The sequence below is a fragment of the Melanerpes formicivorus genome, unplaced genomic scaffold (assembly GCF_026170545.1).
Source record: "Melanerpes formicivorus ecotype bairdi unplaced genomic scaffold, bMelFor1.0.p_v2 SCAF_474, whole genome shotgun sequence".
NCBI lineage: Eukaryota > Metazoa > Chordata > Aves > Piciformes > Picidae > Melanerpes > Melanerpes formicivorus.
The window spans coordinates 78933-103633 of NW_027142826.1; the positions used below are offsets into that span (position 1 = coordinate 78933).

The 24701-nt window shown below is 46.6% G+C and overlaps 1 protein-coding gene across 2 annotated transcripts in view; it reads right to left on the reverse strand.

The window, feature by feature from the left end:
* The window catches only part of FRS2 (fibroblast growth factor receptor substrate 2), a 43103-nt gene extending 18969 nt beyond the window's left edge, over positions 1–24134 (reverse strand). The window contains exons 1-4 of one of the 2 annotated variants that reach the window (XM_068170623.1): positions 24055–24134; positions 17119–17224; positions 11131–11222; positions 7741–7927 (exon numbers count right to left, since the gene is read on the reverse strand). In XM_068170623.1, the coding sequence (XP_068026724.1) occupies positions 7741–7927; positions 11131–11196 (253 nt within the window). In that variant the 5' untranslated portion in view covers positions 11197–11222; positions 17119–17224; positions 24055–24134. Of the gene's footprint in view, positions 1–7740; positions 7928–11130; positions 11223–17118; positions 17225–23951 lie in introns of both variants that reach the window. The other variant, XM_068170622.1, reaches the window with a different exon arrangement.
* Between the last annotated feature and the right edge of the window lie 567 nt (positions 24135–24701).

The window sequence follows — 24701 nt, forward strand, 5'->3', positions numbered from 1 at the left end:
AAAATGAAAGTGGTATTTGGTTTTGTGGTGGGATGGAAGGTAAGGCCAAGAAGCCTCCTCCCTTCCCCCTTGTAAAGTAAAAGGGAAAAAAAATTGAAGGGAAAAGAAAAAAAACTCGCAAGCTGAATTAGCAAAGCAGTGGAGCTATATTTACAAAGCGATGTAGGGTTTGCAGGGGATTATTTACAAATTTACAATATCTACAATATATACAAAGATATACAACAGAGTAACACAGAAATGAGAGTGACCCCCCTCTGGACAGAGGGGGTTCCCCACCTCCGCTCTCCCCTCTCTCCCCCCCTTTCCCCAGAATGGGATAGAAAGAGAAAGAGAGGAAAAAAAAAGTTAGAAGCTGTTTGTGTTAATTGGAAGGGAGTTAGTATACAGGCCTGTTATCTGGTTTTCAAGGCCGAGGCCTTGGCAGAAAGCCCAGCACAGAAAGCTGCTGCACGGAGAAGAGGCGGAAGCAAGACTGACTGAGAAGTGCTGGAAATGTCCAGTATAGTCCCAGCTCAGAAGTGCTTCCTCCCACTCATCCAATGAAATTAGTTTAGACTATTCCTTCCGTTTACCAACTTCCGTCCACCATATTCCCTTTCTTAAGGGGGCAACGTCAACCGGCCACAATCCACCCCTTCTAAACAATTTCATTGGCTGTTCATACTGTCCATCTAATCCAAAACGATATTTACAGTTCGTGAGTAAAGTTCATAGTCCATTCCGGCTATGCTCAGATGTAGATGATTCAAAAGTCCAAGAAAATCAGAAAATGAGAAAAATGGAAAACAGTTCATTTCTTCGCCGACGAAGCAAAGAAAAGGGAAACAGGGAAATCTCAGGGTCTCTTAGTTGACTCAGGGCTCTCAGGGATCTCAGGGTTCGTGCACCGTAGACTCCTCGTTGATTCTTCCTTTGGACGCGATGTAGCTGTACAGCAGTTCAAAGTTAACCCCTTTCAGCTAAAGTTAAATTTCTTTGTGGAATACACTGAATTTCACCATTCTCTTGCATTACCCAATAAGTGTGACCCGGACCTTCAGCTGAAACCACCCCTCGGACAGGTTTAGCCTCTCCTGAGGGTGAAAATACCCAAACAGTTTTACCTAACAGATTCTTTTCTCTAACAACAGGAACTCTATCACCTTCTACTTTCCGTAGCAAATCTGAATGTGCAGGTCCAGCTCGGTTCACTGAACCTCTACTATTTACCAGCCAGGTTGCTTGTGCTAAATGTTTTTCCCAGTTTTTCAAAGATCCACCTCCCATTGCTTTGAGAGTGGTCTTCAACAAACCGTTGTAGCGTTCAATCTTCCCTGAAGCTGGTGCATAGTAGGGAATGTGGAATATCCACTCAATACCGTGCTCTTTTGCCCAGTTCTTTACAAGGTTGTTCTTGAAATGAGTTCCGTTGTCTGACTCAATCCTCTCTGGAGTTCCGTGTCTCCACAGGATCTGTCTCTCCAGACCGAGAATGGTGTTGCGTGCAGTTGCATGTGGAACTGGATAAGTTTCCAACCACCCAGTGTTTGCCTCTACCATAGTAAGCACGTATTGCTTACCAGAACAAGAACGTGGTAGAGTGATGTAGTCAATCTGCCAAGCTTCACCATACTTGTACTTGGACCATCTGTCACCATACCACAAGGGCTTAAGTCGTTTTGCCTGCTTAATAGCAGCACAAATGTCACAGTCATGGATGACTTGTGTGATAGCATCCATGGAAATGTCTATGGATCTGTCACGAGCCCATTGGTATGTTGCATCTCTGCCTTGATGTCCTGACGAATCGTGAGCCCACCGAGCTAAGAATATCTCACCTCGGTGTTTCCAGTCGAGATCAAGATTAGAGTCCATGTCTACTTGAGAAACTCTTGCAGCTAGATCTGCCTGATGGTTGTGTTGCTGTTCCTCAGTAGCTTTGCTCTTAGGAATGTGAGCATCGATGTGTCTCACTTTCACTGGAATTCTCTCGATTCGATCAGCAATGTCCTGCCATAGGTTGGCTGCCCAAATGGGTTTTCCTTTTCTCTGCCAACCACTCTTTTTCCAGTTCTTTAGCCAACCCCATAGAGCATTGGCTACCATCCATGAGTCGGTGTAGAGATAAAGCTTTGGCCATCTCTCACGTTCAGCTACGTCGAGAGCTAGCTGGACAGCTTTTACCTCTGCGAACTGACTGGATTCTCCTTCTCCATCTTTCGCCTCTGCAACTCGGCGTGTTGGACTCCACACTGCAGACTTCCACCTTCGCCTGTTTCCAACAAGACGACAGGAACCATCTGTGAACAGAGCATATTTCTTTTCATCATCAGAAAGGTCATTGTAAGGAGGAGCTTCCTCAGCACGAGTTACTTTCTCCTCTGGAGGTTTGGCACAGTTGATGCCTTCAGGCCAACTTGAGATCACCTCCACTAGACCAGGTCTTTCAAGATTTCCCATTCGAGCTCTCTGTGTTATCAGAGCCATCCACTTAGACCAGGTTGAGTCTGTGGCATGATGTGGTGTGGATCCTTTGCCTTTGAACATCCAATTCAAAACTGGTAATCTGGGAGCTAAGAGAAGTTGTGATTCAGTTCCAATCACTTCAGAAGATGCTTTCACTCCTTCATAGGCAGCTAAGATTTCTTTCTCTGTTGGAGTATAGTTAGCCTCTGAACCTCTGTAACCTCGACTCCAGAAACCAAGAGGTCGTCCACGTGTCTCACCTGGAGCTTTTTGCCACAAGCACCAGGTTGGACCATTGTCACTTGCAGCCGTGTACAAAATGTTCTTAATGTCTGGACCATCTCGGACAGGTCCCAGACCCATTGCTTGAATCACCTCTTGCTTTATCTGGTCAAAGGCTGCTTGTTGTTCAGGTCCCCAGTGGAAATGGTTTCTCTTTCGAGTCACATCATACAGAGGTTTCACAATCTGACTGTATCCAGGAATGTGCAGTCTCCAAAATCCCACTATCCCCAAGAAACGTAGGCTCTCTTGCTTGTTTGTGGGACTTGCCATGGTAGAGACTCTATTTACCACATCCACTGGAATGTGTCGGCGTCCATCCTGCCACTTCACTCCCAGAAATTGAATCTCTGTGGTAGGTCCTTTCACCTTGTCTCGCTTGATGGCAAAACCTGCATTCAGAAGAATGTCAATGATTTTGTTACCTTTCTTGAAGACTTCCTCAGCAGTTTTACCCCAGACGATGATATCATCGATGAACTGGATGTGTTCTGGAGCACCGCCCTTCTCCAGAGCATCGTGGATCACTGCATGACAGATGCTTGAGCTGTGGATCCAGCCCATTGGCAGCCTGTTGAAAGTGTACTGGATTCCTCTCCAGGTGAAAGCAAACTGAGGCCTGCATTCCTCTGCTATGGGAATAGAGAAAAATGCATTAGCAATGTCTATGGTAGCATACCATTTGGCCTCTTTGGATTCCAGCTCATACTGTAGCTCCATCATGTCTGGTACTGCTGCACTCATAGGTGGTGTCACTTCATTCAGGGCTCGGTAGTCTACCGTCAGACGCCAGTCTCCATTCTGCTTCCGCACAGGCCACACTGGACTGTTGAAAGGTGAATGAGTTTTGCTGACGACTTTCTGACTCTCCAACTGACGAATCAGATTCTGAATGGGCAACAAAGAGTCACGGTTGGTTCTGTATTGTCTGTGATGCACAGTCTGAGAAGCAACCGGCAATTTAACGTCCTGTATCTTATGTTGTCCCACAACTGCAGATTCATCAGAAAGCTCAGGTCTGGCAGATAGCTTCAATTTTTGTCCATCAATTTCTATTGAAGCTACTCCAAAAGCCCATTTGTAACCTCTAGGGTCTTTGAAACGCCCTTCTCTCAGAAAATCAATTCCCAAAATACAAGGTGCGTCAGGTCCGGTCACAACTGTATGCTTCCTCCATTGTTTACCAGTTAAACTTATATTAACCTCTATCTTACTTAACTCTTGAGATCCACCAGTGACTCCCAGAATAGTTATAGACTCTGATCCCTGATAATTTGATGGTATTATGGTGCACTGAGCTCCTGTGTCAACCAAGGCCCTGTACTTCCGAAATTGTGAAGTGCCAGGCCACTGGATGTACACATCCCAATAGATTCTATTATCTCTGTTATCCCTCTCCTCCCCCTGGCGGGAGGCAGGGCACCCCTAGTTATGGGGAACATGCGCACATGTGCATTGCACATAGTTTGCAGGGTTATAACTTTGCATGTTATAACTGGAGCCACTGTTGGAGCCATAAGAGTCGTTCTGGGGAACTGTGGAAGTAACAGCTACCCTTCTGGTATTGCTACCTTGGGTTCTGCCACTTTGCAATTCCCTCAGTCTCCTGAAAAGATTAGAAGTTGGTTGGCCATCCCAGCGGTTCATGTTCTCACCAAACTGATCACGCAGAGTTATCCAAATAGTTCTACGTGATTGCCTTGGTGGTCTGTTTTGGAATGACCTGTTTTGGAATGTCCTGTTTTGGAATGACCTCCTTGGAGGACGTGTATTCCTCACAGATGAGACTTGTACCCACCTGGAGGAAGAATTGAAATTATCCCTTTGTGCCAATTGGGATATGGAATTTCTAAATTCATTTTTCAGATCCTTCATACAATTCTCGATTTTTCCAGACAGAGTTTCAATGGCTGAAACCAAAGAACCACGTGTCATGCTATCCTCCAATTGTCTCATTTGATCACTGAATTGGCCAACCGTAGGAGAAGCTCCACCATAACTTCTTGACACAATTCTGCTTGCCAGAATGTTTGCATAATTAGAAGGAGCAAGTTTGATGATCTTTTTAGCAAGACCAATACCCACAGGAATGTCATCAGGATTCAGAGTTTCATGTTCACCATAGAGTAGCTCTCTAACAGCAAATTCTCTCAAGCGCTTAATTCCCTCATCTATGGTAGTCCAGGGTTTAGGATTCCAGGGAAGATCATCTCGGGAAGGGTATCTCAGGGCAACCGCTATTAAAAGGCGTATCCACAGATTAACCTTACCGAGAGCTTCGCCTAGATGTCTATCTATTCCATTGTCCCTTGAGAGAGTTCCTAACTGAGCTGCTGACTTGTCTCCAACTGTTAGAGCTGAAGCACCTGTATCATAACATCTACTAAGCCAAGCTAGAACTGGCTCCTTATCTGCCCTGGTGAAATCTTTACGGACATTTCTCAATTCCTCCCGTGGTGACGAACAGTCTGTAATATCATCTTCATCTTCATCTCCCTGAATTCTTTGCCCATAAAATCCTGCTGTCATTCTCCTAAGGATCTCTTTAAGCTGAGAACCACCTTTGCCAGCTGCTTTCCTAGCTTCATCTCTATCCTGCTTTGATCTCACTAGGTTAGCTAGATCTTTAAAACAAACCTTCTCTTCCTCCTGAGCAGGATCTTTTAGAGTAGAGGGCCCCTCACCAGGATCAGTCTCCTCCTCTTCTTCTCCATCTTTGCCCTTTCCAGCTCTAGTCTTTAAAGGAGCCACCTTAACTGGAGCTGTGTTTGAATTTACAGCCACCTTAATGGAAGCTGACAGGTCCTGAGATAAATCAGCTGCTGGGGCAGTGACTTCCGGTCCCACCGAGGGAGTGGGTGGAAGTGACGTTGCTCCATTAATGGCCGACGGAGAAGAAGAAGGAGAAGGAGTGGGAGAAGGAGTAGGTGCCATGTTGATACCAGCCGATGCCCTTGGCTGCTTGCTAGAATCAGCAGAAAAGTCATTTAGAGCTGCTTTACCAATTAACTTTTTAGCCTTCTTTTTGACTGACACGGGTTCTCCACAGTCCTCGTCACTAGATGACTCTGGGACTGATCGAGAGCCACGGCGTTTTCTTTTTGATCTAGTTTTAATAACAAAACACGCCCTGGACACCTTTCTCTCTCGCCGCAAAGAGATCAGGAGATACACGATAATTATCACCAGCAGCAGAATTATAGACATGAGATAAATCACCTTTGGATCCCAGGCATCACCTAAAGTTACTGTCTCCTCAGGCGGAATCTTAAAACTCTTTATCTCAATTGGGAGAGTGGTGGAGGTAACATTCCTGTATCTCACTGGCCATAATAAATTAATACATTTTCCATACCATAATTTAACTCTATACATAACCCACATATAAATTGTCCGCACCAAATATTTACCCAGGTAATCCAAAATCAAACCCAAACAATACCTGTAAACCAGAGCCCCAAAAATTGAAAAGAATAATCGCTCCACAAACCACAATACCTTCATGTTTGCTAATTCAGCTAGAAAACACTAAATCAATCAAGTAATAAATTAAACTAATTATCTGCCGCACGTTGGGTACGCCAATAAAAAAAAATGTGGTGGGATGGAAGGTAAGGCCAAGAAGCCTCCTCCCTTCCCCCTTGTAAAGTAAAAGGGAAAAAAAATTGAAGGGAAAAGAAAAAAAACTCGCAAGCTGAATTAGCAAAGCAGTGGAGCTATATTTACAAAGCGATGTAGGGTTTGCAGGGGATTATTTACAAATTTACAATATCTACAATATATACAAAGATATACAACAGAGTAACACAGAAATGAGAGTGACCCCCCTCTGGACAGAGGGGGTTCCCCACCTCCGCTCTCCCCTCTCTCCCCCCCTTTCCCCAGAATGGGATAGAAAGAGAAAGAGAGGAAAAAAAAGTTAGAAGCTGTTTGTGTTAATTGGAAGGGAGTTAGTATACAGGCCTGTTATCTGGTTTTCAAGGCCGAGGCCTTGGCAGAAAGCCCAGCACAGAAAGCTGCTGCACGGAGAAGAGGCGGAAGCAAGACTGACTGAGAAGTGCTGGAAATGTCCAGTATAGTCCCAGCTCAGAAGTGCTTCCTCCCACTCATCCAATGAAATTAGTTTAGACTATTCCTTCCGTTTACCAACTTCCGTCCACCATATTCCCTTTCTTAAGGGGGCAACGTCAACCGGCCACAGGTTTCAGAAGAGGATGAAACACGACTGTGTTGCAGAAGTCAGTAATAGTGCTCCAATCTCTCAAAACTCTAAAAACAGAGGATTCCCTGCCTTCTGAGGAGATTTCTCCATAGTTCATAGAATCACAGAACCAATCAGGTTGGAAAAGACCTCAGAGATCATCAAGTCCACCCTATTACCTAACACTTCATGACAACTAGAACCATGGCTTGGCATGCCACATCCAAGCCTCTTTTGAACACCTCCAGTGATGGGGACTCCACCACCTCCCTGGGCAGCACATTCCAACAGCCAATCTCTCTTTCTGGGAAGAGCTTTCTCCTCACCTCAAGCCTAAACCTCCCCTGGCACAGCTTGAGACTGTGTCCTCTTGTTCAGCCACTGATTGCCTGGGAGAAGAGACCAACCCCCACCTGGCTACAATCTCCTTTCAGGTGGTTGTAGAGAGCAATAAGGTCTCCACTGAGCCTCCTCTTCTCCAGGTTCCATCCAGGTTCCACTGCCCCTCTCTGAAAGTCAGCCTCTGAGGTAGAAAGATGTTCCTACCAAAACCATCTCCTAAGTTGACCAAATGCATCCACACATGCAAGCATCTAATGCTCCAGACTTAAAATGCCCCAAACTATGCAACTCAAATCCTCATCTTACCGTAAGACCATTCCTCATAGGGTGCTGTGTTTTTCCCCCCCCCCTACAGAAAACACCTTCACAAGTTTAACTACAGCCTTTACAACCCTTGCCAAAGGACAGGCTAGGATGCTTCTTTTTAAACATCAAACAACAGTTTTATACACAAAAACTCCAAATACCTTGTCCAGTTTGACACCTTCGGCCACTTTCAAAGGAGAAGAGATTGGAGTCATAGCCATAGCGCCGGAGACAGAGGTAGTGCCATTTGACAGAGTCCCTCTTACGGGTGTACAAAATCAGTTCTGTGTCTGTAAGCTCCATTATGCCAGAACCCAGCTCATTGCCATCATCATCCACATTAATAACCTAGAAAGCAGAAGTTAAATAGCATTAGGTAAGTACTTTTTTGACCACCACAGCATCACAGGCCCTCTGGAGATCTATGAGTCCAAACCCCCCTACCAAGAGCAGGGCCACAGAATCAAGCACAAGTCATAGAATAAGGTTGGATAAGACCTCAGAGGTCATCAAGTCCAATCTATCACCCAACACCATCTCATCAACTAAACCATGGCACCAAGTGCCTCAGCCAGGCTCTTCCTAAACACCTCCAGGGATGGTGACTCCACCACCTCCCTGGGCAGCACATCCCAATGGCCAAGCTCTCTTTCTATGAAGAATTTCTTCCCAACATCAGCCTAAATCTCCCCTGGTGCAGCTTGAGACTGTGTCCTCTTGTTCTGGTGCTGGCTGCATGGGAGAAGAGACCAACCCCCACCTGCCTAGAACCACCCTTCAGAGAGTTGTAGAGAGCAACAAGCTCTCCCCTGAGCCTTCTCTTCTCCAGGCTAAACAACCCCAGCTCCCTCAGCCTCTCCTCACAGGACTCATGCCCAAGACCTCTCCCCAGCCTCACTGCCCTTCTCTGGACACGTTCAAGCATCTCAATATCCTTCTTAAATTGAGGGGTCCAGAATTGTGTACAGTACTCAAGGTGCAGCCTAACCAGTGCTGAGTACAGGACACAGGAACACATCCAGACTGGGCTGGAAAGTCTCCAGAGAAGGAGACTCCACCACCTCTCTGGGCAGCCTGCTCCAGGGCTCTGTTACCCTTACAATAAAGAAGTTCTTCCTCACATTGAGGTGGAACTTCCTCCACTGTGCTTTCCCTCCATCTCCCCTTGTCCTATCACAGGGTGCAAGGATACCATTAGTAATAAATGTAATACTTCTCTGATGCACTCTATCTGCTCTGTCACATTAGTTATAATCCCCAAGGTAAAAGGTTTTGGGGGAAAAAACCCAGCACACTAAGAACTGGCTCACTCAACTCAGAATTAAAAGAGAGCATGTTTGAAAGCAATATGAATGAGTCTGCATGACACTATTGAAAAATCCCATGAGAAATTTAACATAGGTAAGATTAGTATTTCCTGGTTTTTCCTCAACTGTCTTTATGTGCCTGTGGTAGTATTTCCACTCAGTTAACTGCATCCAGCTCTGGGCTCTCCATTTCAAGAGGGACTGGAGAGAGTCCAATGGAGGGCTACAAGGATGCTGAAAGGACTGCAGCACTGCCTGGGGAGGAGAGGCTGAGAGCCCTGGGGCTGTTTAGTCTGGAGAGGAGAAGACTGAGAGGGATTTGATCAATGTCTATCAATAGCTGAGGGCTTGGGGTCAGGAAGGAAGGGACAGGTACAGCCTCTGCTCATTTGTGCCCTGGGATAGGACAAGGGGCAATGGATGGAAACTCCAGCACAGGAGGTTCCACCTCAAAATGAGGAAGAACTTCTTTGCTGTAAGGGTCTTAGAGCACTGGAAGAGGCTGCCCAGAGAGGTTGTGGAGTCTCCTTCTCTGGAGCCTTCCCAGCCCTGTCTGGATGTGTTCCTGTGTGACCTGTGCTGGATGCTGTGATCCTGCTCTGGCAGGGGGTTGGACTGGAATATCTCCAGAGGTCCCTTCCGAGCCCTAACGTCCTGTGAGCATGTAATAGTTTCTGGCTTTTTTTTTACTCTAACTGGCTTTCTGTGCCTATTTAAGTTTTTACACTCAGATAAGGTATCCCTCAGATAATTGAATCTTTCAGAGAGCCATTTCTATTAAAAAAAACCAACCAAACAACAGTAATTTGCTTTGTCACATAACCCCACCCACAGGGGGGAAAAGGAAAAAGGAATGAGAAATGATAAGGGGCTCCAAGGTGAAGCTTCCCTCAAATACCTGTATTGCCTTGCACCATGCTGAATCACCAGACTGGTTTAGATTGATGTTTTTCCTGCCATCTTAAAGTCAAAACCCAATTCAAATAGTCTCTGGCTACCTTGCAGGAAAACATGTGTACAAAGCTGAAACTCTTATTCTTTCTGCTTTTCAACCAGTTTGAGGTCATCCAGATCCTTCGTGGGACTCAGACAATGTATATTTTCCTCCACAGGTATTTTTATCCCACAATGCTGCTTTGAGTAGGATTTCTTCTTGCTGCCAAACCCCCCAATCTTCCCTATGGTACCAATTAATATCACTCCTTAAAGAGACATTTTCAACTGGAAATTTAGCCAGCTGAAAAGAATTAGGAATAGTTTCATCTGTCACTGAGGCTTATGCCAACTTTCTTCATTTTACAAATTACTTTCTTTCATCTTCCCCCCCGCTGCTCCACCAGCAACCCACACAAACAACAGAGAAATCCTGCAAGGAGAAAAATGGGAACTAGGAACACAAAGTGTGATGTCAAATGCATAAAAAGCCAGAAGACAGAGAACTATTTGATTCCTCATCTTTTTGTATTGATATTAAACACTTCCAGAAATTCCCATGGCTTCAAAGCTCTCTGCCCTGAGGCAACAGATGAGTCATTTTTTCACTCTGGAAGCATTACATTCCTTTCTCGACTCACAGAGGCAGTTTGGGGCACAGAAGCCAATCTGACTTTGTGTGACTATGCAAAGGTATGTTTACCTAAATTCCCTGACTTCAGCAGCTTCCTGGTAAGCAGGTGAAGCACATGAACAAGTGTTCACAAGCTTACAAATTCCAGGGATGTAAATGACAGAAGCATGTTTATAAATAAAGTTTCTTTGAAGTTCAGGACAAAAGTTCTCCAAGAGCTATAATCAGTAGTAATCCTCAAATGAAATGAGGCAGTCCTACAATTCTCCATTGCTGACTTTGCATCCAAGTTCATAGTCACACTTCTGCAACAGTTCTTCCCTTATGCTTACAACTTGCTTCCTGAATTCCATAACCTCCCAGGGGTGACAGTGTTTACTTGGGCCCTAACAGCTGAAGTGGTGATGGATCAAAGAGAACAGGGCCTCTTCTGCTTCCTGATGATCTAAACTGTCAGAAAACAGCCTGCCCTGTCTAGAAAAATCCTGTCACTGCTGCTAAGAGAGCGATTCTCAAAGGAGCAAGAGAAGCCTGTAGCCACAGACACCTGCAACTCTGCAGGGCTTTAAATGTTCGGTAATTCTCACCCTATTCTCATTCAAATGCTTTCCCTTCACAGACCTAGCTCTGCAAGGAAGCACCAAAACAATTCACAGCACAGCATGTCAGTTGCTTACCTTAAACTTGTTTCGATGGTTATCTGGGACAGTGTCTTTATCTGGACAGCTACAACAGCTACCCATGACTTCTTCAGAACACCCTGTGATCTCTGAAAGGGAGGGGGAGAAAACCCAACAAAAATGAGCATTTAGTTGAAGTGAAAATCGAGTATTATCAACAAGACAACCCAGAACAATTGCTCTCTGAGACTACAGTTCTTCATGATGAATGTTGCAGTCCAAAGTTGAAAGCAAAAACCCCACAACATAAATATTACAAATATTTTTTCAACAGCTACATTAGATTTGGCATTGAGGAGTGGCTACACGGAGCTCTTAAAGCCTTACCAATAACTCAGCTGGAGGTTACTCCCAAACAGCACTGTTTGATTTGTCACTTTAATTCCCATGGCAGCAGCTTGGGGGAAAACAAAACCCAACAAACTTACTGGGTATGATTCTCACCTCCTGAACCAGGGTCTTTACACAAGGCACTACCTGGATTCCAGTTCTGTCTGAATGAGCACTCCCTGGCACAGCCCTAGCGACGCCCATACAAGCCCTGGGCTGTAGGAGTTCACCAGGCACAGTTCAACACAAAGAGCCCACATGGCAATCCTGAAAGGCTGCCCTGGCTTCAACAGCTCCAGGGCTGGCTGGCAACAGAGGGTGGAGGCATTCCAGGCCTAGAGGCAGCCCTGTGCTGGCAGCTGTGCAGCAAAGCTCTGTGCTTCCACTTTGACATACTTCCCATATAGCAATGTACCTAAAGCTATGCAACTGAAGTCAGAGGAAGGGAAAAAACCTCACCACACGCACACAAGTATTTTATAACTTGCTTTTTTGATTTCATAGTATCATAGTATCTTCTTCACCATGATACTACTATGATAGTATCAGTCAGGGTCACAAGGGACCACAAGGATCATCTAGTTCCAACCCCCCTGCCATGGGCAGGGACACCCCACACTACATCAGCCTGCCCAGAGCCTCAGCCAGCCTGGGCTTAAACACCTCCAGGGACAGGGCCCCAACCACCTCCCTGGACAACCCATTCCAGGGCTTCACCACTCTCATGGGGAAGAACTTCCTCCTCACCTCCAGCCTCAATCTCCCCACCTCCAGCTTCATTCCATTCCCCCTAGTCCTATCACTATCTGATTTCCTGAGCAGTCCCTCCCCAGCCTTCCTGTAGCCCCCTTCAGATACTGGAAGGCCACAATGAGGTCTCCTGGGAGCCTTCTCTTCTCCAGACTGCACAACCCCAACTCCTTCAGTTCTATCATTAAGTTCTCTTCAGGTTAGTTTGTGTTGCACCAATGAATTTGTTAAAAGCTAGTAAAATACTCAACTAACATGGAACAGGATGGGTGGAACAGGATGGTCAAGTTATGGGAAGTGAAAATAAGTATCTGACAATTTTGGTATTTTCATGTAAAGCCTTTTCTCTGTTTGGTAAAATCCTGGAAGAGAGCTAGAAAGTCAACAAGAGGGGAGTCAAGAAGATGAGAGAATTGGATGGCTTTTCCTATGAAAAGGGGAGGGGGGGGAAAAAATCTGATGTCACCTTAACAAAACTGGGACTTGCTTTCTGGAGAGGGATTGGTATTGGCATGTGTGGGAGTTTTAGGCTGTGCCTTTAAAATTGTGTTACAGGTTTTAAGCAGTAAAATAGAAGGTAAATAAATCACTACTAGGTGTGAAAAGGAAAACCAAAGTAAATTCTAAACAATTTCACTGGAGAAATATCTGCTACAAGAATGGCTGTACCAAAACAATCTTCCCTCTTCTGACCAATGAGGCTGGGGAGGGGTCTAGAGCACAGCCCTATGAGGAGAGGCTGAGGGAGCTGGGGTTGCTTAGCCTGGAGAGGAGGAGTCTCAGGTGTGACCTTATTGCTGTCTACAACTACCTGAAAGGAGGCTGTAGCCAGGTGAGAGTTGGTCTCTTATCCCAGGCAACCAGCACCAGAACAAGAGGACACAGTCTTAAGCTGTGCCAGGGGATGTTTAGGCTGGAGGTGAGGAGAGAGTTCTTCCCAGAAAGAGAGATTGGCCACTGGAATGTGTTGCCCAGGGAGGTGGTGGAGTCACCATCACTGGAGGTGTTCAAAAAGGGATTGGATGGGGCACTTGGAGCCATGGTTTAGTTGTCAGGAGGTGTTAGGTATTAGGTTGGACTTTATGATCTCTGAGGTCTTTTCCAACCTTATTGATTCTATCATCTCTGCTCACTTCGTGCTCTGAAGAGATGCTAATCTGCTTGGCTGCATTGTTTTGGTGAGGCCTAACCACTACTTTTTCTCTGCTCCTTTCTCCCTTTTGGGCAGGGGGTTGAGGGGGGGCAGGTGGGTTCTTGTGTTGTTTGTTGATTGTAAATCTCTGTAAATATTGTAAATCCTGTATGCTTTGTACATACTCATTGCATTCCATTGTAGATTGTAGTATTGCCTGTAAATACAGCTTTCATTTGCTTCCAACTGAGTTAGTCTGGCAAAGTTAATGTTGGGGGGAAGTTTCAACCCACCACAGCATGCAGCAGTAGTATCCAAGTAGCACTTCAGTCTCCTGAGAAAGTAAGATGCAAGGAATACAATAGAGAGCACCTAACTCTTCCTCTCTTCTTGCCCAGAAAAGCCACTCAAAAGAGATGCTGCCTGTCATGCACTGATTGGAACCTGCTGCTGCTGTTATTCATGCCATGCTGCAGCCAGGCCAGCTTCACAAATCAAAGTGCTGACTGGAGCAAAGTATGACAAGTCTTGAAGTTCAGATTGCTACATGGGAGGCTTCCTGTTCCACTTGCTGGTTCTGGGTTCTTGGGTGCTGGCATGGTGGTGGGAAAGCTAGCAGCTGCTTTGGGTTTTCTGTTTCATGCTGGGTTTCCCCCTCCCCCTCTCCCCTCCCCCCCCCCCCCCCCCCCCATCATGTATTTCACTGTGCTGCTGCAGCAAATAGGCTAAGCTAAGGTAATCATCCATTATATTATTAGTTAGATTATTAGCTAAGGTAATTCCACATTGTGCTTATGACAGACAGGGGAAGGTGATGTTACTGTAGGGGTCAGCTACAGGCCACCTGACCAGCAGGACCAAGCAGATGAGGCACTCCACAGGCAAACAGAAGTGGCTTCACATTCACAAGCCCTGGTCCTCATGGGGGATTTCAACCACCCTGACTTCTGCTGGGGGGACAACACAGCAAGGCACCAGCAATCCAGGATGCTCCTGGAATGCATAGATGACAGCTTCCTCCTCCAAATGGTAGGGGAACCAACGAGAAAAGGTGCTATGCTGGACCTTATTCTCACCCATAGGGAAGAACTGGTCACCAGTGTGAGGCTCAGGGATAACCTTGGCTGCAGTGACCATGAAGCAACAGAATTGAAGATCCTCAATACAATTAGGGGGATGTATCCCAAGCTTGCAACCCTGGATCTTAGGCACGCAGACTTTGATCACTTGAGGGATCTGCTGGCCAAAGCCCTACAGGGAAGGTAGCTGCTGAAATAATCACCTTTAAATTAACATTTCTGGGGAAATAAGTTCCATCAGCAGACACAAGATTATTTACTTCCACGTATTTCAGTGTGTTTGGAAACAAAGCCAGCTATTAACAAATGCCTGTCACAGAATCAGGGAGTGGTGTAGGGGTTGGAAAGGACCTCTGAAGATCATCCAGCCCAACTCTCCTAAAGTATCCTTCTTACCCTTTTTCTGAATCAGAATTTATTGAATCAGGCTGCAAAATGAGGCATGGATTATGGAATTGTCTTTCTAGAAAGCCAGAGTTTAACATATTTTGTAAGGCAGCTCATCTTTGAGTCATGAATTTACTTCAGTGTTTCCACTACCTGCACTTCAGACAAAGACTAACTTTTGCTGAGCAATAGCACTGAAATAGCCAAACCCCTTCCACAAATGCAGTGGATTTTAAGTGGTTCTTATGCCAGTGATTTTTATTCACGGTTCAGTTTCATGTAATCATTTCATTTCTTATGTCAGACAGAAGACTTTCTTTTCAAAATAAGGTGGCTTCAAACCCAAAAATCCATCAGTTCCCATATGATGTTTTGATTCTTATGTGCAGTAAAAACAACAATAAGCCCTGAAAGATGCTGACTTGGTCTGATGGAAGGTGTCCCTGCCCATGGCAAGGGGGTTGGAACTAGATCATACAGCCACAGAATCACCAGACTTGGAAGTGGCCTCTAGAGTTCAGCTGGTTTAACTCCCCTGCTTTCCCCCTCACCCACAGCCCTTCATCTTCCCAAAGCAGCTCCTGCCCCCCTACCACCCCCCTCCTTTATCTAGCCAAAGCAGCTCCTGCTCTCTTACCACCCCTCTCCTTCATCTTCCCAAAGCAGCTCCTGCTCCCTGTACACATGCCTTCACCCTGCCTAAGCAGCTCCTGCTCCACCAGTAGCCTTTCTGCACCCATCCCAGAGCCAGGGGCAAGACCCTCACCAGCCAAGATACCACACAGAAGAACTCAGCCCCAGTGAGGAGGCCCAGCCAGCACCCAGGGATGGTGTTGGAGTAGTCATCAATCTTGTCCCTAACAGCCGGGGGGCCACCAGGCCCCCCGGCCTTTGTTGTCACCACCACCATCACCCAGTGTGCACCAGGGGCACTCACCAGAGATGAGAGGAGGAGCCTCAGCCCAGAAGGGCTCAGCTTGGGGCTGCTGCCTCTCCTGGCAGGGATTAAAAAGGAGAGTGGGCAGAGAGGGCCAAGTGGCCACACCTGGGGTGGGAGGAGACTCCAACAGAGCCCAGGTGCTCTGGGGTTTGAGGGGAAGAAGGGCCAGGTGAGGGACTTCAAGGGTGTCAGGGAGTGACAGGACTGGGGGGAATGGAAAAAAACTAGAAATGGGTAGATTGAGATTGGATGTTAGGAAGAAGTTGTTCCCCATGAGGGTGGTGAGAGACTGGCACAGGTTGCCCAGGGAGGTGGTGGCAGCCTCATCCCTGGAGGTGTTTGCAGCCAGGCTGGATGTGTGCTGTAGTGTGATGTGTCCCTGCCCATGGCAGGGGGGTTGAATTGCATAATCTTTGAGGTCACTTCCAACCCTGACAATTCTATGATTAAACTCTTCTCTCTTTATCTCAGCCCCGAGTTTTGTGTGCCTCACTTTTGTGTTGGGGAAGCAGGCAGTTTAGGCATTCAAATCTGTAAAAATCCAACCACAAACCCCTCCAGCAGTGAAACCCAGAACTTAAAAGAAAGGCTGACAGCATGGCTTGGATCAGTCCAGTCAGAAAGAGGCAGTGCCACATGTACAGCCAAACCCATGGATTCTAGAATGTAATTTCTGGCCATAACATGAAACATGCTTTATTTTGAAAGAGCTTTTTTTCCCCCAACTCAGCATAAAGCTGAGTCTCAAGCTGTGCCAGGGGAGGTTTAGGCTGGAGGTGAGGAGAAAGTTCTTCACAGAAAGAATAATTGGCCCTTGGAATGTGCTGCCCAGGGAGGTGGTGGAGTGACTATCCCTGGAAGTGTTTAAGAAGAGACTGAACGAGGCACTTGGGGCCATGGCTTAGTTGATGAGATGGTGTTGGGGGACAGGTTGGACTGGATGATCTCAGAGGTCTTTTCCAACCTGGTTAATTCTATTCTATTCTACAGTAATGTTGAGATGCTGATCTTGTAAGCCTACTGATGCTACCATATTTACCCTGAGAAGTCAGTGCTAAGAATAGCATCAGGTGACAATAGCTGCAAAGGAGAATAACAATCATTATATACATTTGCAGGATCAAAGTCTGGTCCCTATAGCAGTTAGAGTTGTGGACACTTTTAGCACCCTTCAGGCACAGATGCTTGCACTTAATAAAGCCCAGTCTTATACCTCCCCAAATACTTCAACAAAGTGGAAACAGAAGTAGAGAGCAGCAGAACACAGGATTATGGGATGGAATAACACAGTTTCTTCATGTTGTTATAACATCATGACCTTATTTGCACTCAGTATCAAATGACTGGCAAAACTCAAAACCACTCACCTAGATTTGGCCATTAATGTTCCCAGCCTCTGCTGCAGCATCAGGGCTTCTGTCATACTCAAAGTGTCATACTGTCTTGGCACAGAACTAATCATTTGACCTAGAACTAGAAGAAGACATACAAAGGTAAATGTTCCTTGGTTTTAAGATGTCAGTTAGCAAACTAACAAAAATACCTTTTTTCTGGTATTATTTTGGGAGTGTGATATCAAGGGAGGTCTTCAAAGCCAGGATGGATCATCAGTGGAGTTTCAGACGACAAACCAATCTCTTTGAAATTCCACAGCCTTTCAGTGGCTGTCTGGGTCTTGGAAGAAAAGGATCTGGTGTCCTTTTCTGCAATGTAGCCAGGCACACTGGGGACTCCACTCATTCTCCACTCATTCTCCACTCACTCCTTACCCAATTTAGTGCATGGAAATGACAGAGGCAAAGCTTCTATCACCCCTAGCACACACCCCAATGGACCACAGCAGACAAACAGAAGAACACATTCAGCTTACTTTGCTTAACTCCTTCTTGCATATCCTACTGAGTATCACAGAACCACAGAATTTCAGGGACTGGAAGGGACCTCCAAAGCTCATCCAGTCCAAGCCCCCTGCCAGAGCAGGATCACTTAGAGCAGATCACACATCCAGGTGGGTCTTGTATATCTGCAGAGAAGGACACTCCACAACCCCCCTGGGCAGCCTCTTCCAGGGCTCTGGCACCCTCACAGGGAAAAAAAAGACTTCCTCCTGTTTCCATGGAACTTCCTCTGCCTCAGCTTCCACCCTTGTGCTGGCATTGGGCATCCCCCAGCAGAGCCTGGCTCCAGCCTCTGGGCACTCACCCTGCACATCTTTAGCAACATGGATGAGGTCACCTCTCAGGCTCCTCCTCTCCAAGCTACAGAGCCCTCAGCTCCCTCAGGCTCTTCTCATAAGGAAGATGTTCCACTCCCTTCATCATTTTTGTGGCTCTGTGCTGGACTCTTTCAAGCAGATCCCTGAGGTCCTTCTTGACCTGAGGGGCACAGAACTGGACACAATATTCAATCTATACCAATACTAACCATAAATTGCCTGGTTCACTTTCCTGCCACCTCTCAGACTACTCTCATACTAGCTGTCCACTCTCATGCAACACCAAAACCAACTTCTGCTTAGATCAGGCTAACAGTTGGCAGCCTCCATTCTCATTTTGTAAAACTGCCAAATGAGCACTTGGTGCTTCCTTTGACACTGCTGCTTAAACTCAAGAGAAAGGAGAAATTCTCAGAGAAATGCTTTCTCATTATTAGCATTTCTCATCAGTCTTTCAGAAGCCTATGCAAACTTGTTTGAGACCACTGCAGCCCCTTCTCACCTGCACCCCAGGACAGGTCAAGGCGCAATGGATGGAGACTCCAGCACAGAAGTTCCACTTCAACATGAGGAGGAACTTCTTCACTGTAAGGGTGACAGAGCACTGGAAGAACCTGCCCAGAGAGGTTGTGGAGTCTCCTTCTCTGGAGACTTTCAAGACCCATCTGGACATGTTCCTGTGTGACCTGTGCTGGATTCTGTGCTCCTGCTCTGGCAGGGGAGTCGGACTGGAAGATCTCCAGAGGTCCCTTCCAGCCCCTAACAGGCTGTGATCAGGCAAGCAGTCATGCAGTTCAATGGAAACACCAGCTCAACAGCTAGCATAAAGCAAATGAAAAAGAACTGTTTGGAAAGACCTAAAAGAACCAAAAGAAAAATGAATCCACAGTGCACCTACAGGTGTAGTAATGTCAAAGAATACAGACTCAAACTAGAAATATGCTACTTGGATTGCTCAGCCTGGAAAAAAAGGGACCACCTAAGGTCCCTGTTTGGTTGAGTACAGAATTATAGGTGACATGGAGGAGACAAACAGTAACTATTTTCCAGATGCAAGCATTAGAGAGCAGCAGTTGACACCATTAAGGGACAGGTTCAAATGACTACAGGTAACCACTTTTAGCACATGGTATATAGTTCAACCATTGTGGCCTACAGGAAGGCTGGGGAAGGACTTCTCAGGATCTCAGGTAGTGATAGGACTAGGGGGAATGGAATGAAGCTGAAGGTGGGGAGATTCAGGCTAGATGTGAGGAGGAAGTTCTTCCCCATGAGAGTGGTGAAGCCCTGGAATGGGTTGTCCAGGGAGGTGGTCGAGGCCCCGTCCCTGGAGGTGTTTAAGCCCAGGCTGGCTGAGGCTCTGGCCAGGCTGATGTAGTGTGGGGTGTCCCTGCCCATGGCAGGGGGGTTGGAACTAGATGATCCTTGTGGTCCCTTCCAACCCTGACTGATACTGTGATACTATGATACAATCTCCTGTGGGAGTAAGTTCCCAAATTTAATCATTCAGAAAGTAACTGGACAGATGCAAGCTCCACAAAGAACACTTAAACTCAGAAATGTCACATCCAGCTCAAAAAACAGGTCTCAAGCTGCAGATATTTAGAAAGGTCTTGGGAAATGACCACAAAATGCTCCTTCTTACTATTCTCCTCCCTGTAGATTTCCTATTGGCTGTCAGAATTTACTACTTACTGTCAGAAACAGGATGCTGGACAAATGGGTACTTCATATCTGAACCAATAAAGCAACTCTAGTTAACATAAAAAGATGACAGAATACAGAATAGAATACAGAATTAACCAGGTTGGAAAAGACCTCTGAGATCACTGAGTCCAACCTATCACCCAACACCATCTAATCAGCTAAACCACGGCACTGAGTGCCTCATTTTTAAACACTTCTAATGATGGGGACCCCACCACCTCCCTGGGCAGCACATTCCAAAGGCCAATCTCTCTTTCTGGGAAGAATTTCTTCCTCACATCCAGCCTAAACCTCCCCTGGCACAGCCTGAGACTGTGTCCTCTTGTTCTGGTTCTGTTCCCTCTCTCTGGGAGAAGAGACCAACTCCCGCCTGGCTACAGCCTCCCTTCAGGTAGCTGCAGACAGCAATAAGGTCTCCCCTGAGCCTCCTCTTTCCAGGCTAAACACCCCCAGCTCTCTCAGCCTCCCTTCATATGGCCTCAGCAGAGCTTTTTGAGAGCACTGACATAAGACATTAAAAAAAAGGAAATAATTAACCACTGCTCTCTAACTTAAAACTAAGCCTTGTATTTCCCAAAGGTGCAGAAGGACTGTACCTCTGACCTGCTTGCTAGATATGATCCTTTGCATACACATACTAAACACAAAGATTCTCTGCTGTGCAGAGAATTTGTATTTGGTATCAGGAACTTCCAGCAAGTCATACATCCTCCTTATACTTTATTTGCCCTTAGGCCATAAAACTTTCTTGATCTTGCACACAGCTGTATTGAAGACCTATCCCTCTGCAGCATGCACAGGCTCTGGGTTTGTGATGTTCCTACCCCATCTAGTTGGTATTATTTAACTATGTTTTTTGGGCAAGTTAGATTTTTGTTGGCTTAGCACACCCAAGCAGCTCAGCAGAGAGCCCAGCAAGTGCCAGAGCCAGCTGAGGGGAGAATCACAGCCCAGGTTTCTGAAAATTCCACTATATACCAGGATTTACTTAGTTTACCAAATTCTCTGCTACAATCTTCAGGAACAAGAGAAAGGAAAGAAGGAGCAGAAAGTTCAACTCACATATCTTCACAGAATCACAGAATTGTCAGGGTTGGAAGGGACCTCAAGGATCAGCCAGTTCCAATCTCCCTGCCAGGGGCAGGGACACCTCACACTACAGCAGGTTGCCACAGCCACATCCAACCTGGCCTCAAAAACTTCCAGGGATGAGACTTCTACCTCTTCCCTGGGCAACTTGTGTCAGTCTCTCACCACCCTCATGGGGAAGAACTTCTTCTTGACTTTCAATCTAAATCTGCCCTCCCCTAGCTTGGATCCATTCCCCCTAGCCCTATCACTCCCTGACACCCTAAAAAAGCCCCCCCCCCCCCCAGCTTTCTTGCAGCCCCCTTAAAGAATAAAGAATAGAATACAGAATAAAGAATGAACCAGGTTGGAAAAGACCTTGGAGATCACCAGGTCCAACCTATCACCCAGCACCATCCAATCAACTCAACCATGGCACCAAGGGCCTCATCCAGGCTCTTCCTAAACACTTCCAGTGATGGTGACTCCACCACCTCCCTGGCCTCAGTATCCTTGTTCCCTGAAAATTTAGGAGTAAGGATGAGCATAAATAAGGTGCAGGTGATCAGCCTGTCCTGGGAGCCAGCACCATGCTGAGACAGATCCAGCAGCCTCTCCTCATGCACCCCAGTGCAGGTGTGCCACTGGCTTTGCCCTCAGCTGAAGCTCAGACACATGGCTACAGTTATAGATAAATTAAGGTTGGAAAAGACATCTAAGTTCATCATGTCCAACCTTCTGCCCAACACCTGTATCACCTAGAGCACCCCAGACTCCTAAGACCTGAAGGGATCCTGCAGGAAGGCTGCAGAGAGACTTTTGCTGAGGGGGGTCTGAGCCAGGCCAAGGGGGAATGGTTTGAAGCTGAGGCAGAGCAGGGTTAGAGTGGAGCTGAGGAAGAAGTTCAGTGCGAGGGTGGTGAGAGTGTGGCCCAGGCTGCCCAGGGAAGCTGTGGCTGCCTCCTTGCTGGGGGTGTTTCAGGCCAGGCTGGCTGAGGCCTTGAGCAGCTGAGTGTAGCTGAGAGGTGTCCCTGGGGAGCTTGGAGCAGATGAGCTCTGAGCTCCCTTCCAACCTGAGCCATTCTGTGACTCATAGAATGGTGTTGGTTGGAAAAGAACCTAAATATCACCTAGTTCAAAAGCCCCTGCCATGGACAGGGACACCTTGCTGCTGCCCAGGCTGCTCCAGGGAGGAGGCATCCACAGCCTCGCTGGGCAACCTGTTGCAGTGTCTCACCACCCCCTCTGTAAAGAATTTCTTCCTAATCCACTCATTGACCCAGTGTCCTAGGCAGGAGGGACTGAAAAACTCCACAGCAGATAGTGGATAGATAGTGGAAGACCTTCAGACAGTGGAAGGCCTAAAATCTTGCAGATAGGTATTATTAAATTAATAACATTAAAACATTTTCACAAGCAAGCTACACTAATGCAGTACCTAGTGTTTGCACTAATATTTACCCTGATCTTTTTCAAGCAGGGCTCTAAAGCCTTACCTTGAGTAAAAAGGCCTGCTCCAGTTACCTAAGAATGATTCTTAAATGATCTAAACAGAGCTTTTAAAGGATAAAAAGAAAGCACACACATCTACAGCACTGTACTTCTTCGAACTGTAAACCAATAGCACAATTCTGCCCACAGTTGTTCCCAGTTACAAGTTGCCTGTTTACTCTCTTTGGAATTTTCTTGAATCTTCCCAGATTGCAAAATATTTACCCAAACTTAAACATACAAAGAGAAGTAGGCATTTTCACAGTCACAACCCTAAAAGTTAATCTTTTCAGTTGTGTCTACAATGTCAGATTTAGGAGCTGTACGTTCCCCTTCATGAAGCATCAGTGGTGGTTGGGTGCAGTCATGCATGGAGGGGGAATGGAAAGCACTTTCTGCTTCTCCCTAACACATGCACTACTGTACTGCAAGGTAATGCAGTCCCAGGCAAGACAAACCAGGACCAGAGTTTATCTAAACCTTAATCCCAACAGGACTGGAAATTAGGAACTGGCACATCTTCAGTGAGATTTATTACTTGGCTTGGTAAAGTAAAACATGTCTCTTTCCCTCACAGGATTAAACAATGGCAACGAGTTAAGATAACCTCTCAGAAGTCAAGGAAGGCATCAATGTAAATACAGTCAGCAAGACACAGCCAAAATCTTGTAGAGATTCCAGCATTTGCAACTCTGCAGTCTCCTTAGGCTGGGAAAGGTGTCCAATGGGATGGCATTCAACAAGTCCAAGTGCTGAGTGCTGCACTTTGGCCACGCCAACCCCATGCAGAGATACAGGATGGGGTCAGAGTGGCTGCAGAGCTGCCAAACAGAGAGGGACCTGGGGGTGCTGATCGACAGCCACCTGAATATGAGCCAGCAGTGTGCCCAGGTGGCCAAGAAGGCCAAGGGCATCCTGGCCTGCATTAGGAATAGTGTGGCCAGCAGGAGCAGGGAAGTCATCGTGCCCCTGTACTCTGCACTGGTTAGGCCACATCTTGAGTACTGTGTCCAGTTCTGGGCCCCTCAGTTTAAGAAGGACATTGAGACACTTGAAGGTGTCCAGAGAAGAGCAACAAAGTTGGTGAGGGGTTTGGAACACAGCCCTGTGAGGAGAGGCTGAGGGAGCTGGGGTTGCTTAGCCTGGAGAAGAGGAGGCTCAGGGGTGACCTCATTGCCCTCTACAACTACCTGAAAGGTGGTTGTAGCCAGGAAGGGGTTGGTCTCTTCTCCCAGGCAACCTGCACCAGAAGAAGAGGACACAGTCTCAAGCTGTGCCAGGGGAGGTTTAGGCTCAAGGTGAGGAGAAAGTTCTTCACTGAGAGAGTCATTAGTCATTGGGATGTGCTGCCCAGGGAGGTGGTGGAGTCACCATCCCTGGAGGTGTTCAAGAGATTGGACGTGGCACTTGGTGCCATGGTTTAGTCATGAGGTCTGTGGTGACAGGTTGAACTCGATGATCCTCAAGGTCTCTTCCAACCTTGGTGATACTGTGAGACTGTGAACACCACACAGGTTGCCCTTGAGTAAGAAAGGCCACATGGACAAGCTGCAACCACGCTCCTCCTTTTGCTCCTAACTGGTTGTCCCACTAAAATCAGCTCAGGGTTGTAAAGCCCATCTGAAAACCGGCACTAACTTAGCTCTGCATGCTCTGTTTACAGACTCAAACATTAACTGGGGAGGGTGTTTTCTGCACTCATTAATTCCTAGGCACATACCTTTTAGAAATCAGGGAGGGAAAATCCCCAAATCATAGCTGGCCTCAAAAGAGGTAGGGAGAAGCAAAGGTGCCTTGGCTGTAAACTGATCTCTTGCACTTACTCTTTCCAAATGAAAAAGTGACCTTTTAAACCATCAGCTGCCTCACTGCTAGATCCTCTGTATGTCTTGCTCTCAGACCTACAAGTAGAGAGAAGAAAACATAACCAAAGGGCATTAACATAATTTAAGGCATTTTATATGACAAACTTCTTGCTAAAAACCACTATTTAAAACAAACAAAACCCCAACCTGAGAGGTTCAGAGGTATATAAGAACTGCAAACTCACTGACAGATGGGTAACTCAAAATCAGGGTTATTCCTCCTTTATTATTCATTCATCTCTTTCAACAATTCTGTCAAGCATAGTGAGTTCACAGGATCACAGGATGTTAGGAGTTGGAAGGGACCTCAAAAGATCTTTGAGTCCAACCCCCCTGCCACAGCAGACCATAGAATCCAGCACAGGTCACACAGGAATGAATCCAGGTGGGTTTTGAAAGGCTCCAGAGAAGGAGACTTCACAACCTCTCTGGGCAGCCTGCTCCAGTGCTGTCAAGAAGTTCCTCCTCACATTGAGGTGGAACCTCATGTGTTGTGGTTTATACCCATTGCGCCTTGTCCTATCACAGGGCACAAGTGAGCAGAGCCTGTCCCCTCCCTCCTGACCCCCAGCCCTCAGCTATTGATAGACATTGATCAGATCCCT